The sequence below is a fragment of the Nesoenas mayeri genome (assembly GCF_963082525.1).
Source record: "Nesoenas mayeri genome assembly, chromosome: 2".
NCBI classification, from domain to species: domain Eukaryota; kingdom Metazoa; phylum Chordata; class Aves; order Columbiformes; family Columbidae; genus Nesoenas; species Nesoenas mayeri.
Genome location: NC_137543.1, coordinates 103,008,532 through 103,021,055, shown reverse-complemented (window position 1 = coordinate 103,021,055; position 12,524 = coordinate 103,008,532). Strand labels below are relative to the sequence as shown.

Genomic DNA, 12,524 nt, shown 5'->3' with positions numbered 1-12,524 from the left:
GTTAAACTGAATACAAGAAATTGTTATGAAAGGCACAAGAAAATAACAAAGAATATTACTATGCCACTTACTTATTGTATGCCTACAACTTGAATTCTGTGCACTGGCTTGTTCACATTTTACATGTTGAAAAGGATCTAGTGGAACTAGAAAAACTTCAGAAAAGGACAATGGGAATAATGGAAGGTATGAAAGGGCTTTTATATGGTGTAAGCCATGACTCTTTAGCTTGGAAAAGAGACAAATGAGGAAGTGGGTAAAGAATATTTTAGAGGCTTCTAAAAGGGGAGAGTAGTTAAAGACTCACACTTCTTATAGAAGAAATAGTGGGCATCAAATAAAATAGCTAGAAGAAGTTCATGGGTTGTGTAGTCAAGTTGCCAGAGCACCTTTCCACAAGGTCTTGTGAACTGTAGAAGTTTGCATGAGTTCCAGAGGAGACATCAGGTTCACTTGAAGAGATCTAATTGTGGTTCAGACACCATTCCTAGTTGAGAAAGTCTCTGAGTCACAAAGTTTTGGAGTCTCAGGAGAACTATGATGTGATATTTGCCCTTTTATAAGGTCAAATTGTACCTGAGCATCTGCTCCAACTACATAATCTTTTGGTATCATTGGAGACAGGATACAGGGATGGATGGATGTGTCACAACGAAAGCATTGAGAATTATATAATACTCTACAGGAGTGTTTTAAAGAGCAACAGAATTTAAAATCATCCAAAGTCAAATGGTCTTCTCTGCTGCATTTCTGGTGTGATAGACAAAATTCAAATTAACAGTTTTAATTAATTTATTAACTTAATTTAATTTAATTAATTTTAATTAAAAGGACACAAAATCCTCTCTCTTCTTATGCCCTTCTACAGAACCACCAGCTGTCCTGGTTTTGTTAAAAACAAGACTGTTTCTCTTTTAGTGATTTTTCTTTCAGCTAAGTTCTAGGTGGCTGTACTTTTCTGAGTTTTAACCTGCATATTTTTTCCTAGGATGCTGTACTCGGTGCTGATAAGAGACCAACGGAATGCTGAAGAAGCTCGTGTTTAGATGTATTACTATGGTAGCCAAGAAAGACTGACAAGTTTTCCCACATTCTGTTGTGAGAGGGGCATCTTTGAGGAGGGGTGGATGGAACAGGTGACTAGAACTGACCAACTAAAGTATTCCATCCTGTAATTGTCATACCCCTTATATAAGAGAGTGATCACAAGCATCACTCACTCTTTGATCATGGCCGGCATCTAGAGAGGACCCTGCCAGTCTGCCTGTGATCTACAGGCCCCAGGCCCTGCATCCCTGCAACCAGGTTTTGGTTTGCTGTGAAGTCCCACCCATGACTTCCAGGGGCCTGAGCTGCACCTGCTGGAGCCGCCAGCTCCACATACCCAGCTCTGCTGCTGCTGGAGTGACACCAGCTCCACATTGAGCATTCAAGATTGATTTTGTATATTTTGTATATATTCTCTATTTATTAGTAGCATTAGTAAAACCCTTTAAAACTCTCCAACTTGAAGTCTAAGTCTCTCTTCCTTTCCTCTTATCTTTCCTATCATCTTTCCAGTCTAAAGAAAAGGGGTGGCAGGAAGTGAGGGGATGACAGGGAGCATCTGCCACGGTTTATTGCTGCCTTGCCTTAAAACTTGACACCAGCATAAAAAATTTAAATGGTCCACTTCATTAAGAAAATATATTCTTAGTGCTATTTCTGTGTGTGTTTGTTTGTTTGTTTGTTTGCTTTCTGTGATCAGCAAAGCATGTGGCTCAGGAATAAAAACTCAGTTTATTAAGTTAAAGTAGAATTTCTGAAGCACTGTAATTTTAATTTTATAGACAAGTGCAAGATAAAAGGTGTCTCTGAATGCTAATGACATCTAGGCACCTAAGCAGCTACCTGACTAGTAAAAATGGTACATGGTACATGGTACTGGGGCCAATATTATTCAATATATTCATTAACGATTTAGATGAGGGAATAGAGTGTACTATCAGCAAGTTTGCTGATGACACTAAGTTGGGAGGAGTGGTTGACACGCCAGAAGGCTGTGCTGCCATCCAGCGAGACCTGGACAGGCTGGAGAGTTGGGCGGGGAATAACCTGATGAAATTTAACAAAGTGTAGAGTCCTGCATCTGGGCAGGAACAACCCCAGGTTCCAGTATAGGTTGGGAAATGACATATTAGAGAGCAGTGTAGGGGAAAGGGACCTGGGGGTTGTGGTGGACAACAGGATGACCATGAGCCAGCACTGTGCCCCTGTGGCCAGGAAGGCCAATGGCATCCTGGGGTGTATTAGAAGGGGGGTGGTTAGTAGATCGAGAGAGGTCCTCATTCCCCTCTACTCCGCCCTGGTGAGACCACATCTGGAATATTGTGTCCAGTTCTGGGCCCCTCAGTTCTAGAAGGACAAGGAACTGCTGGAGAGGGTCCAGCGTAGGGCAACAAAGATGATGAAGGGAGTGGAGCACCTCCCTTATGAAGAAAGGCTGAGGCAGCTGGGTCTCTTTAGTTTGGAGGACACTGAGGGGTGACCTTATTAATGTTTATAAATATATAAAGGGTGGTTGCCACGAGGATGGAGCCAGGCTCTTCTCCGTGGCAAACAATGATAGGACAAGGGGTAATGGGATCAAGCTGGAACACAAGAGGTTCCACTTAAATTTGAGAAAAAACTTCTTCTCAGTGAGGATGACAGAGCACTGGAACAGGCTGCCCAGGGGGGTTGTGGAGTCTCCTTCTCTGGAGACATTCAAAACCCTCCTGGACATGTTCCTGTGCGACCTCACCTAGGTGTTCCTGCTCCAGCAGGGGGATTGGACTAGATGATCTTTTGAGGTCCCTTCCAATCCCAGACATACTGTGATACTGTGTGACTTAAGTCTCTTCAGTGCTTGTGGAAGATAATATATGTCAATCTTCAGCAAAGCTAATTGGGCAGAGGAAATAACCTTGGACCAACAGCATTTCTGCAACAGAATGTTATCCTTTAAGGCATGTTGGTACCAGCAGATCAGCTTTCTACTTTTACAAATGCTGAATAATTTTTCCAATTGCTTTTTTCCAATTAAATTTAATTTGGAAGAGAAGATCCAGGATAAGTAATCTGTTTTACTGTAAGATGTTTCACTGTAAATAATGTATCTAGAGAAATCTTTATTTCGAACTCCCTCTGTATTTTAAGAATGTTGCTAATTGCTCAAATATAATAAGATATTCTTTAATCTGAGAATTTGAGATACTATTTTAAATAGTACTGTAGTCACTCCACTTACAATATGTGCATGTTTGAAATTTACCTGCCACAGCAACAATAATAATTACTAGAACAAAGACAACAAACCAAAACACTTGTATGTTTAATAATTAAGAAAATAATCTGTAGCCTTAAATGGATTACAAAGAAGAGTTAAATGACTGTGTTATGCATCAATGCTGAGAAGTATCTCTGAAAAAGGGCAACACTCAAAATATGTACAGCAGATGGAATTTATGGCAACTAGAGTCCTGCCAGAGTGTTGTTTTTTTAAAAAAAAATAAACAAGCAGATGCTGCTAGAAGACTGTGATAATACTCTTGTAAATATTCAGCAAGCAGAAGGGTAGATTCATAATGGCTTTTATCTTGTTTCTGAGGAACTCTTGATTTCAGTGCTGTCCCATATGCAAGAGAAGCTTTTGTTTTGTTTTTAATATTTTATTTTATTTTATTTATTTTATTTTATTTTTTATTTTATTTTATTGCCAATTTTCTATCTGTCCCAGCACCGCCCTCTGCTGGCTTATACCTGCAAAAACCGTGCAAGTCAGACAGGGACTGGCAAAAAACAGCACACATGTAAGAAGCTTTGGAGTGTGCTACAAGAGGAGTCCAGACCAGAACAGACAGGGATAATGATAGGGGAGATTGAAGAGGAAAGAATGGACTACAGCTCCAATCATTTCAGTACTAACATCATGTAAAATAGTGTAAATTGGCAGATTTCTCTTCCAACGGGGTCTCATGTCCAGAAGCTGCACTGATCCAGAGCAGCAGGTCTAGAATGCTCACTGGTGCATAGGATGAGCTAGACAGAAGGAGCAAGTTACAGCTTGAGAGGTACAGGTTGCACATCAGGGAAACTGTTTTTCTAAAGACGGTAGTGAAATACCAGAGCAAGATACCCACAGATTATTTGGAACCTCCCTGGAGATACTGAAAGCTCAGTGATACAAAACTATTGCTGATGTAATCTAATGTTGGTGTATCGAGTGTGATATTGGACTAGATGACCTTTGGAGGTCCTTACAGCCACCATTTCTATAATCTTGTCCCTCCCGACTGGCCAGGTGTGGGTTAGGAGGAGCGTGGGCTGCAGGATGATGGGCAGGTTCTAGCATAAAAATAGGCTACAGTGGCCTCTGTTGTGAACACCTGACTGTGCTTGTGCATTGCTCCTGAGGCCTCTGCACAACATGGCATGAACCTACTACTGTACCACAGACATATATCATGGGGAGAGTGCTCTGGTGTGGGGTGCTAGCTACACACCATGATATTAAGGAGTAGGAGGGCATGTGGAACTTAGTTTTTTATACAAGCTTTGCTGATTTTCATTTTTGTTGTGCTGAAAATGTAAATGGCCTCAAAAGCAGCATGGCATCATGTACCTGAGGATTTTAAATGCAATTTTAACCTTATTTTAAATGAAGTCTTAAGCAACATGTTCTACTGACTCCTGATAATCACAATTCAACTGAGAAAGGGTTCTGTTTTTCCAGAGAAGCTTCCCTGGGCTTTAATATGTTGACAGAGCAAGAAATGTTCATTATCCCTTGACTGCATTAAGAGAAGAAAGGAATCTAAGAGGAAGAAATGACTGAGGTTCTAGATCAAGTTTAATTAATTTCCCACCTTTGAACCTGGTAGACCAGTGTTGCCACTTTCTCCCTGAAATGGAAGCATAGTAGGGCTGAGATGTCAAAGTCAACAGCAATTGCAATGATTTTTTATGTTACTTTTCTTACAAACAAAGGGACTGATTGAAGTAAAATGATTAGCAAAAACAGGGCATACATTTGTGAATTGGTTCTGGAGATTTAACCTCCCAGTTGCCACACACGTCTTAGTGGTTGTGGTCACCACACATTATTTTTGCTGAGCATCTGCCAAGCCACATGATTGAAATCTTCATTTTGGTGTCTGAAATTAGCACATGGTAACATTCCCCAGATATACCAATGCCACAATAACCTTGAGCCTCCACAAATGACTCACCATCTTCCTTCAACACAGTTAACTCCGCCTCCCCTACACTACTGCTCTCCTCACCTACCCAGCCGCTGTGTCATACCATGAGCAATGCAGTGAGTGCTGCACTGTTTCTTCTTTGGTACTGATTCTGATGTACTCTAGCTCTGAGCAGACATGATTCCTTCTTTTAATTACAGACAGAGAATAGGCAATTTAGTTTTTATCATTTGAGATAGAGAATATAAACAGGATTAAATCAGCAATAAATCAGAACCATTGCCTCAAATGTTATGTTATACTTACTGTCTTTTAGGAGTGCTTATATTCATGAATGCATGAAGACTGTAGGCTGTTTTTTAATGAAAACAGCTTTTTATAACAATAAAAGTGAAAGCAGAATTTGGTTCTATACTTATTTGCTAGGAAAGAGAGAAAACTTTGATCACAGTGGGACTTCTCTGACAGCTCTACTAGTCTGGGTTTTTTGAAGGATATATGAAACATAATTGTACCTTAAACTCTTCATGATGCATTAACTTTTGGGTTTAGAAGTGGGTGGTTGTTGTATTTTGCCACTGTTGCCTAGTGGAGTCATTTATAATCATGAAAAGTGGGTGTAATATTCATCCCCATGAGAATGTTAGTTTATTATGATCACTTTATATCAGTCTTGCTGTAGTGTACCTGATTTTGTAAGATGTCAGGCAATAGTATGTTCCTTTCTATGTCTCCATGACCTTGGGGATAAATGACTCAAGATTATACAAATAAATCTTAGTGTAGGTTGTTGTGAAGTCTCTTGGCCAAGGCTTATGACTATCTTTTCAGTCCCAGTTCAGTTCTTAAATCCTATGAATTGGGCTACCTCAATTTCTGAAGACTTTTGGAAACATTATTTCCACAATATATTAGAAACAAAATCTATAGTTAAGAGCAGAGAATAAGGTTTTAACAAAAACATGTAATTTCAGAGACTTGGCACCTACTCATGTCCATAGAGTAGCATCGTGTGAGAGCATGACTATTCTAGTCTCTCTTTTGCAGTACCATTTTACCAAAACAAGCTTTGCAAATACTTGATTTTTTCACTCATAAGTAATGTTGTCCTCCAGCATTAACAGGAGTAGTACCCAATGGAAGGGTTTCTCTCAGCTCTATAACCTCAGCTCTATCAACTCTAGACACAGGGGACTGACCAGATCTTTGATTGCTGTCGGTCTGTGAAACTGATGCATGCAGTTATTGCTGGCAATGCATTTTCTAGGTAGTCAGTGACCTGTGCTGTGTAAATTCAGGTGTAAATTATAGTAAGAGAGGTTGGCAGGCCCTACCTATTGTTTTCCATTTCCTGCTCCCTCAATGTTAGATTTTTTTAACTCCACATTTAAGGTGTTGAAAAGTTGTAGCCATGCTGTACTATTAACCTGAGTGGTAATTAAGCTTTACATAGGAACATAAAAAGCCTGTCTAAGGCCCCATTCTGTGAATCCGCCCTTTTTTTCCTCTCTCAATTTTTTTCCCTCATGGGTTATGTAACCAACACCAGCATCAAAGTGGAAAAATTCAGTGACTACTGAGGTCAAATCAAAACCAAGGCAAAGTAGTCATGACATCTCCCTTCTTCCCCTCAGCACCTTGCAGAACTTTTTCATATAACTTTCTGGGATCATGCCAGAAGGTCTCTTCCTTCAAGCTTCTCTTTCTCTTAGAAACCAGAATGATGTATAAATGAGCGACAGAGAGAAACTGCTAAATGTCCTAAAAAACTTAAACAAAAATGCCATGTTACACTGTGGGTTTCTTAGAAGACCAAGGACATGTAGTGAACAATCTAGACACTTTAGATATGAACTTGATTAGCCTATAAAGTGCAGGCCTCAAGGATGCAACAAGGTTAATCGTGGTTGAAGAAATGCTGATACAAGCTTATGCAGCAGAAAAATGAGGAAGAAAGGCAAGTGTACATGGCTGAAGCCAGTTTGAAAAGCAGGATGCCATGGGGGAAGCTAGTGCTCGCTGACAAAGAGGACTGAGCTAGCAGAAATGGTTTAAGGATGCACGAACAGCTCATTAATGGTGCATGCAACCAATCAGATTTTAGCTATCGCATGATAAGGGAGCAAATAGCGTATGTAAGTCTGGTGATTCTGCTAATAAAGTGACTACTATCTGATCATATTGATCATGTGACTAGTCCGTGACTTCGACGTCGACATTACACCAAGTGCCTTGGAATGTAGCAGCACAGATGGTATTTACTCACTCTTCTGGTGTGGATGTGAAATAATTATATTAATATACATTCTAAGTGGATACACAGTGTATATGCGAAAAAAAATTGTCACATACTTAGACAGTATATAAATGTTAAACAAAAACTCTTTTCCTAAGACAAATGCAGGGAATATAGAAGTAAAAAAAATATATACAAAATCAGAATATGTTAGCTTTCAAGTGTTCCTTGTTACATAGGGTACCTTTGGTCCTAATAGCCCACGCTGTCCTTGTCTTTCTGCAGAACCCTATGAAATTACACTACTGGTTGAATTACATTACTGGTAAATCCACACAGCAATTCATGACAAATTTTCTCAGAAAAAAACCTATTTCCTAACCACAAGTTTTGAAACAACAATATTGGAGATCAGTTGTGTGAACAAAATTAATCAAATCTAAGCATTTTTTTAGATTTATTGTTCTAATAAATATGTCCTTGCTCTACATTATCATGTAAATGTCTAAAGTTTTTTTTTCTTACAAATAAAACTTTAATCTTGTCATTGTGTACTATACATATTTTCAGAAAACATTACAAATAAAGTTGTCCAAGTGCAGTTGTTACAAGAGATTGTTTTCAGTTGCTTACAATCTTTTGAATTTGCCTCCTTGGTTAAAATTAAGATATGTTACCACTTTAGAGGCAATACCATATTGTCTTCCTAGGTTTAAAAGTAGCTTGAAACAAACATTTGGGGACGCAAATTCCTCTCTTGTCTCTATATGGTAACATGAGTTGTAAAGAACAATTATGACTCTTTGATGGTAAAATGAACAACTGTTTCTTATTGATCATTTCAGAAAGTTGAATGAAAAAAAAATAATTCAAAAAGTGATTGAGTTACCTTCATCTGGAACATGAAGACACTAATAAACCAAACACCAACAAAATTTTACACTGATTTGTAGAGGAGGGAGAATAGAAACCTGGAAATGATAGCTGAGCCTACAGGTGAAATAAATTTGATACTTCTACTTCAAAACATAACCACTACTTTCTCACAAAAGATTACTAAAAAATTAAACAGATAAAAATATAGTGCAAATAAACGTAATTTATTTCCTAGAAGCTGCTTTGAGTTAGAGGCCTCTTAGAAGCAGATACTCTGTTTTCACTCAACACAATCAGAAACCTCTGGAGTTGTCATAGAGTGTAACTGGTTCATAATGCTTTAATGCAGTATCAGTAAGTATGCATAATAATTTTCGTGATTACAGGGAAGTTCTTATGTGCCTTCTTTACTGACTCAAACTTTGTGGAGTGAGTAAGCAGTAACAGGAAAATGAAATTCCAGGATTTTGTTCAGCTGCAGTAAGACATGTTATCAATATTTATAGCTGAGTGACTTGGAAGCCATGCTTGTTATAAAACCAAAACTGAGAGTAAGGCTTTCAATTAGGCAGAGCAGAATGGGCAATTTGGGAACTGGTTTTGGACATCTCATTTTGGACAGCTAATGAATTCTATTGTTATTTTTGTAACTCTATTTTCCTCCACTTTTTTTTTTTTTTTTTGTATCTAGGAAAAGTTATATGAGGGGGAAAAGGTCTCTAAGACATTAAACTGAGTCAGGTATAACTTCAGTGACTCACAATTACTAGTACTTTAAATCATCACAGTAAATAGCTTCTCAAACTCATTCCTGTCTCCAGTCTTCAATTCATATCTGGTGATTCATGGAATCATAGAAACAGGGTTGTACAGGGCCTCTGAGGACCACCTAATCCAGGCATCCCTTTGAAGTAGAACTATCGCCGGCTTCACATCAGGTCAGTCATGGCTCTGTCCAGTGAAGTCTTGAAACATCCAAGAACAGGCTTCCACAATCACCCTGGACGAATTGCCACAGTTCTGCACCAACCTCCAACAGGTTTCTACTAAGGTTTAGCCTGAACATATCAAGCTGCAAATTGTGACCACTGTCCTCTGTTACACCATCTGACACTACGCAATTGCCCCTCAAAGACTCGCAAGCTGCTATTAGATCATGCCTTTGTCTACTTTTTTTTTGACAAACTAAACCATTTGACCTCCTTCAGCCTCTCCTCGCTGAGAACCCATGCCATCTCTACAGGTCTCTGCTGGACTGTCTCTGTCTTCTCCACACCCTTCTTGAAGTGGAGTACAAAAAAATGGATTCAGTATTTCAGTGCAAACTCACTAGCCCTGAGCAAAGTGCTATAATAATAACAACACTGTATATGGTGGTAATGCTCTTCCTGATGTACTCCAGTGCAGGGTTTCCCTTATTTGCAATGATAGTGCACAGCTGCTTAGTATTCAATCTGGCATCTACCATAACTCATGGTCACTGGCAGGAGCACTTTCTCCAAACTTAGGCAACAAGACTCATTCTTTCAAAGCTATGCTTTTAAAGTTTTAATGTTTCTTTTGGAGTGAGCATAGGGGCAGGATTTCTGAAGATGAAACTAGAACAATGCAGTCTACTCTGGAAGGAGGAATGCTGGATCATTGCCTGCTTTGGGGAAGGCATCATAAGTTGCAGTTTTGATGTTACTGATAAGAAAGAATGAATCCAAATGACCTGGTAAGTGCTCATGCATTCTATTCCCATATTCCCTAGTTGGTGTTTTAAAGTGGCCCACACTAGCAAAAATCTCCTCAGACACAGTGATGGAGGCAAAAAACGTCCCTTCTTGTGGGACATTGCTTCCACACTACTGGGAAGATTTTTTTATTTAAAGTGGTATTTCACATTATTCACATTTGATTGTCAAACTATAACATTTCAATTTTGTTAGAATATGTAATTCATCTTCACATGCAAGAAGGGCATCTATTAGAGTAAAACAAGATATAGATAGCTAGATAATAAAAAAAGCCCAAACCATTTCATCCTTTAGTCTTTCAAAAATATACCGGAGCAGAATCTAAAAATCCTCGGCTAACCAGGTATCAGAGAAATACTATTCAGATTTTTCGGATGATACAGTTATTGTCATGTCATTCTAGAGCAACAGAATCCAGTGCAGTGCAATGACTCCAAATCTATTGCTGACTGGGCTTATGCATTTCCAAAAATCAGAGAGGAGGACACTTTTGTTTTCAAAACAAAAACAACCCACAAACAACAAAAATACCCTAACAACAAGAAACATTCCTCTCCCTGAAAATATCTACTTACCTTTGACCGTCTTGATCCTGGAATTCTGGATTCACTTAACAGGCCAATGCTACCTGATCCTTCCATGTCCTAATGGATGAGAAAAAATGCTACAGAATTTAAGAATTTCTCCTTCTCCAGCCCAGCTGTTCTGTTTTCTAGAGTCCTTTGAAAAACTGGAAGGATACTGGACACAAGTATTTTTATCTTTCCTCATTAATGTTTTTTTGACCAATGCATGATGTTCTGGAGATAGATTCTACTCAAATGTGATAATGTGATAAGGGTGTGTTGATCTTCCTTACAGAAACTCTGGTCTTTACAGTCTTGCCACTTAGACACCATTTCTCCAGCACTTCAGGCTGGACAGTATCAAGCAGAAGTGAGACAACATCAGAGTTTTAAGTATGTGCTATGTTTAAGCATGTTGTAGCAGTATTTTTCTGCTTAGTATTTACCAGCCACCTGGCTACTGAAATACTGTAATGACTAGTGAGGGTTACATAACTGATTTAAGGTAGGGAAAACTTGCAGGCAGTTTGTGAAGAGCAGCAATCATTATTCAAAAATAAAGGTCCTTTCTAATTCTCACATTCAAATGTTGAACTCCTGCTTAAAATACATCTTACTGAAATGAAATTGAGCAGAAAAAAAAAAATTATATCACAAAATTATAGAATTAGTTATGTTGGGAGGGATCTCAGAGGCTACCTATTCCAACCTCCTGCCAAAAGCAGCGTCAAAACTGAATTCAAATCAGGCTGCTCAGGGCTTCATCCTCTCAGGTTTTGGAACCTTCCAGAATGGAGGCTCAACAGCCTCCAGTTCCAATGCTTGGCTATCATCAAGGTGAAAAATACTTTACTTATATGGAGTCAGAACCTGCCCCATTTCAGTTTATGATTGTTTTTGCTCATCACTCTGTGCACCACTGTAAAGATCCTGACTGTGTGTCTTCTCAATAACCTCCTTTTAGGTATCTGAAGGCTGCTAAACTGCTTAAGCCTTCTCCAGACTAAGCAAGCTCGGTTCCCTGAGCCTTTCCTCATAGGTCATGTGCTTCAGGCCACTGATCGTTTTTGTTGCACTCCGCTGACTTCAGAAAGATCTCTGTGAAGTGAAAGACCTTGAGAGTAACATCTGTATTTCCTGTGGAGATTTTCTAGGGGTTTTAAAAGGAGTTTACACAGAAAGCAGCAACCTCCCTCCAGCTCTTCTTGTTCTGACTGTGACGTTCTGAATCCACGGCAGAACCAGGAGCTGCTAGTTCCAAAGCAGCCAAAGAAATAAAGTTGTAGGCTGTTGTAATTATCTTGTTTACCCTCAGTAAGATCTCAGTCACATGTTCCTATCCCTTTCCTTATGCCTAATCAGTCTATGCTTCAAACCACCTGGATGAACCATGCCAGCAGGAAACTGTTCATTTGCTTTTATGATAGTTGAAGTTTTAAGTGCAGCTGTGCTTGCTTGTTTCCTCTATCTGAAAAGGGAAAATCTTGATCTTTCTTTGTTCATCCTGCTCACAGCCACAGAGCCTTCATTTTCAGCATAAGTGCCATATATTGAATCATCTCACCTTCCTGTGAGGCACTTTAACTCACTAAAATGGCAGAAAATATGTTAATTTTGTGGGGTGGGATGGTTCTTTAAAATGTTAGTAAATTAAATTGACTTGTGGAAGGATTGATGGAACACTGGATGATAGTGCATATGAAGGGTAAGCATGTACCAGGAATGGCTGCAGGTGGGAGGAGGGGCAGGAGCAAAACAGAATCTCTGCCTCTTGGTGACAACAAGCCCTTATGCCAGCTGATCCTGTTTACAGGATCCATATTCCTTGCCTGCTTAGCTTTCTGTTAGTGACTTGAAATTTCTCAGATTACCATGGGAATGATGC

At 39.2% G+C, this 12,524-nt stretch overlaps 1 protein-coding gene across 1 annotated transcript in view; it reads right to left on the bottom strand.

Annotated features, from left to right (window-relative positions):
* Nucleotides 1-12,524, bottom strand: part of COL15A1 (collagen type XV alpha 1 chain) — a gene marked incomplete at its 3' end in the record, with an annotated part of 130,389 nt that overhangs the window by 40,098 nt on the left and 77,767 nt on the right. Inside the window, exons 15-16 of the mRNA XM_080364172.1 lie at nucleotides 10,649-10,717; nucleotides 7,703-7,747 (exon numbers count right to left, since the gene is read on the bottom strand). Coding sequence (XP_080220298.1) covers nucleotides 7,703-7,747; nucleotides 10,649-10,717 — 114 coding nt within the window. The remainder of the gene's footprint in view (nucleotides 1-7,702; nucleotides 7,748-10,648; nucleotides 10,718-12,524) is intronic.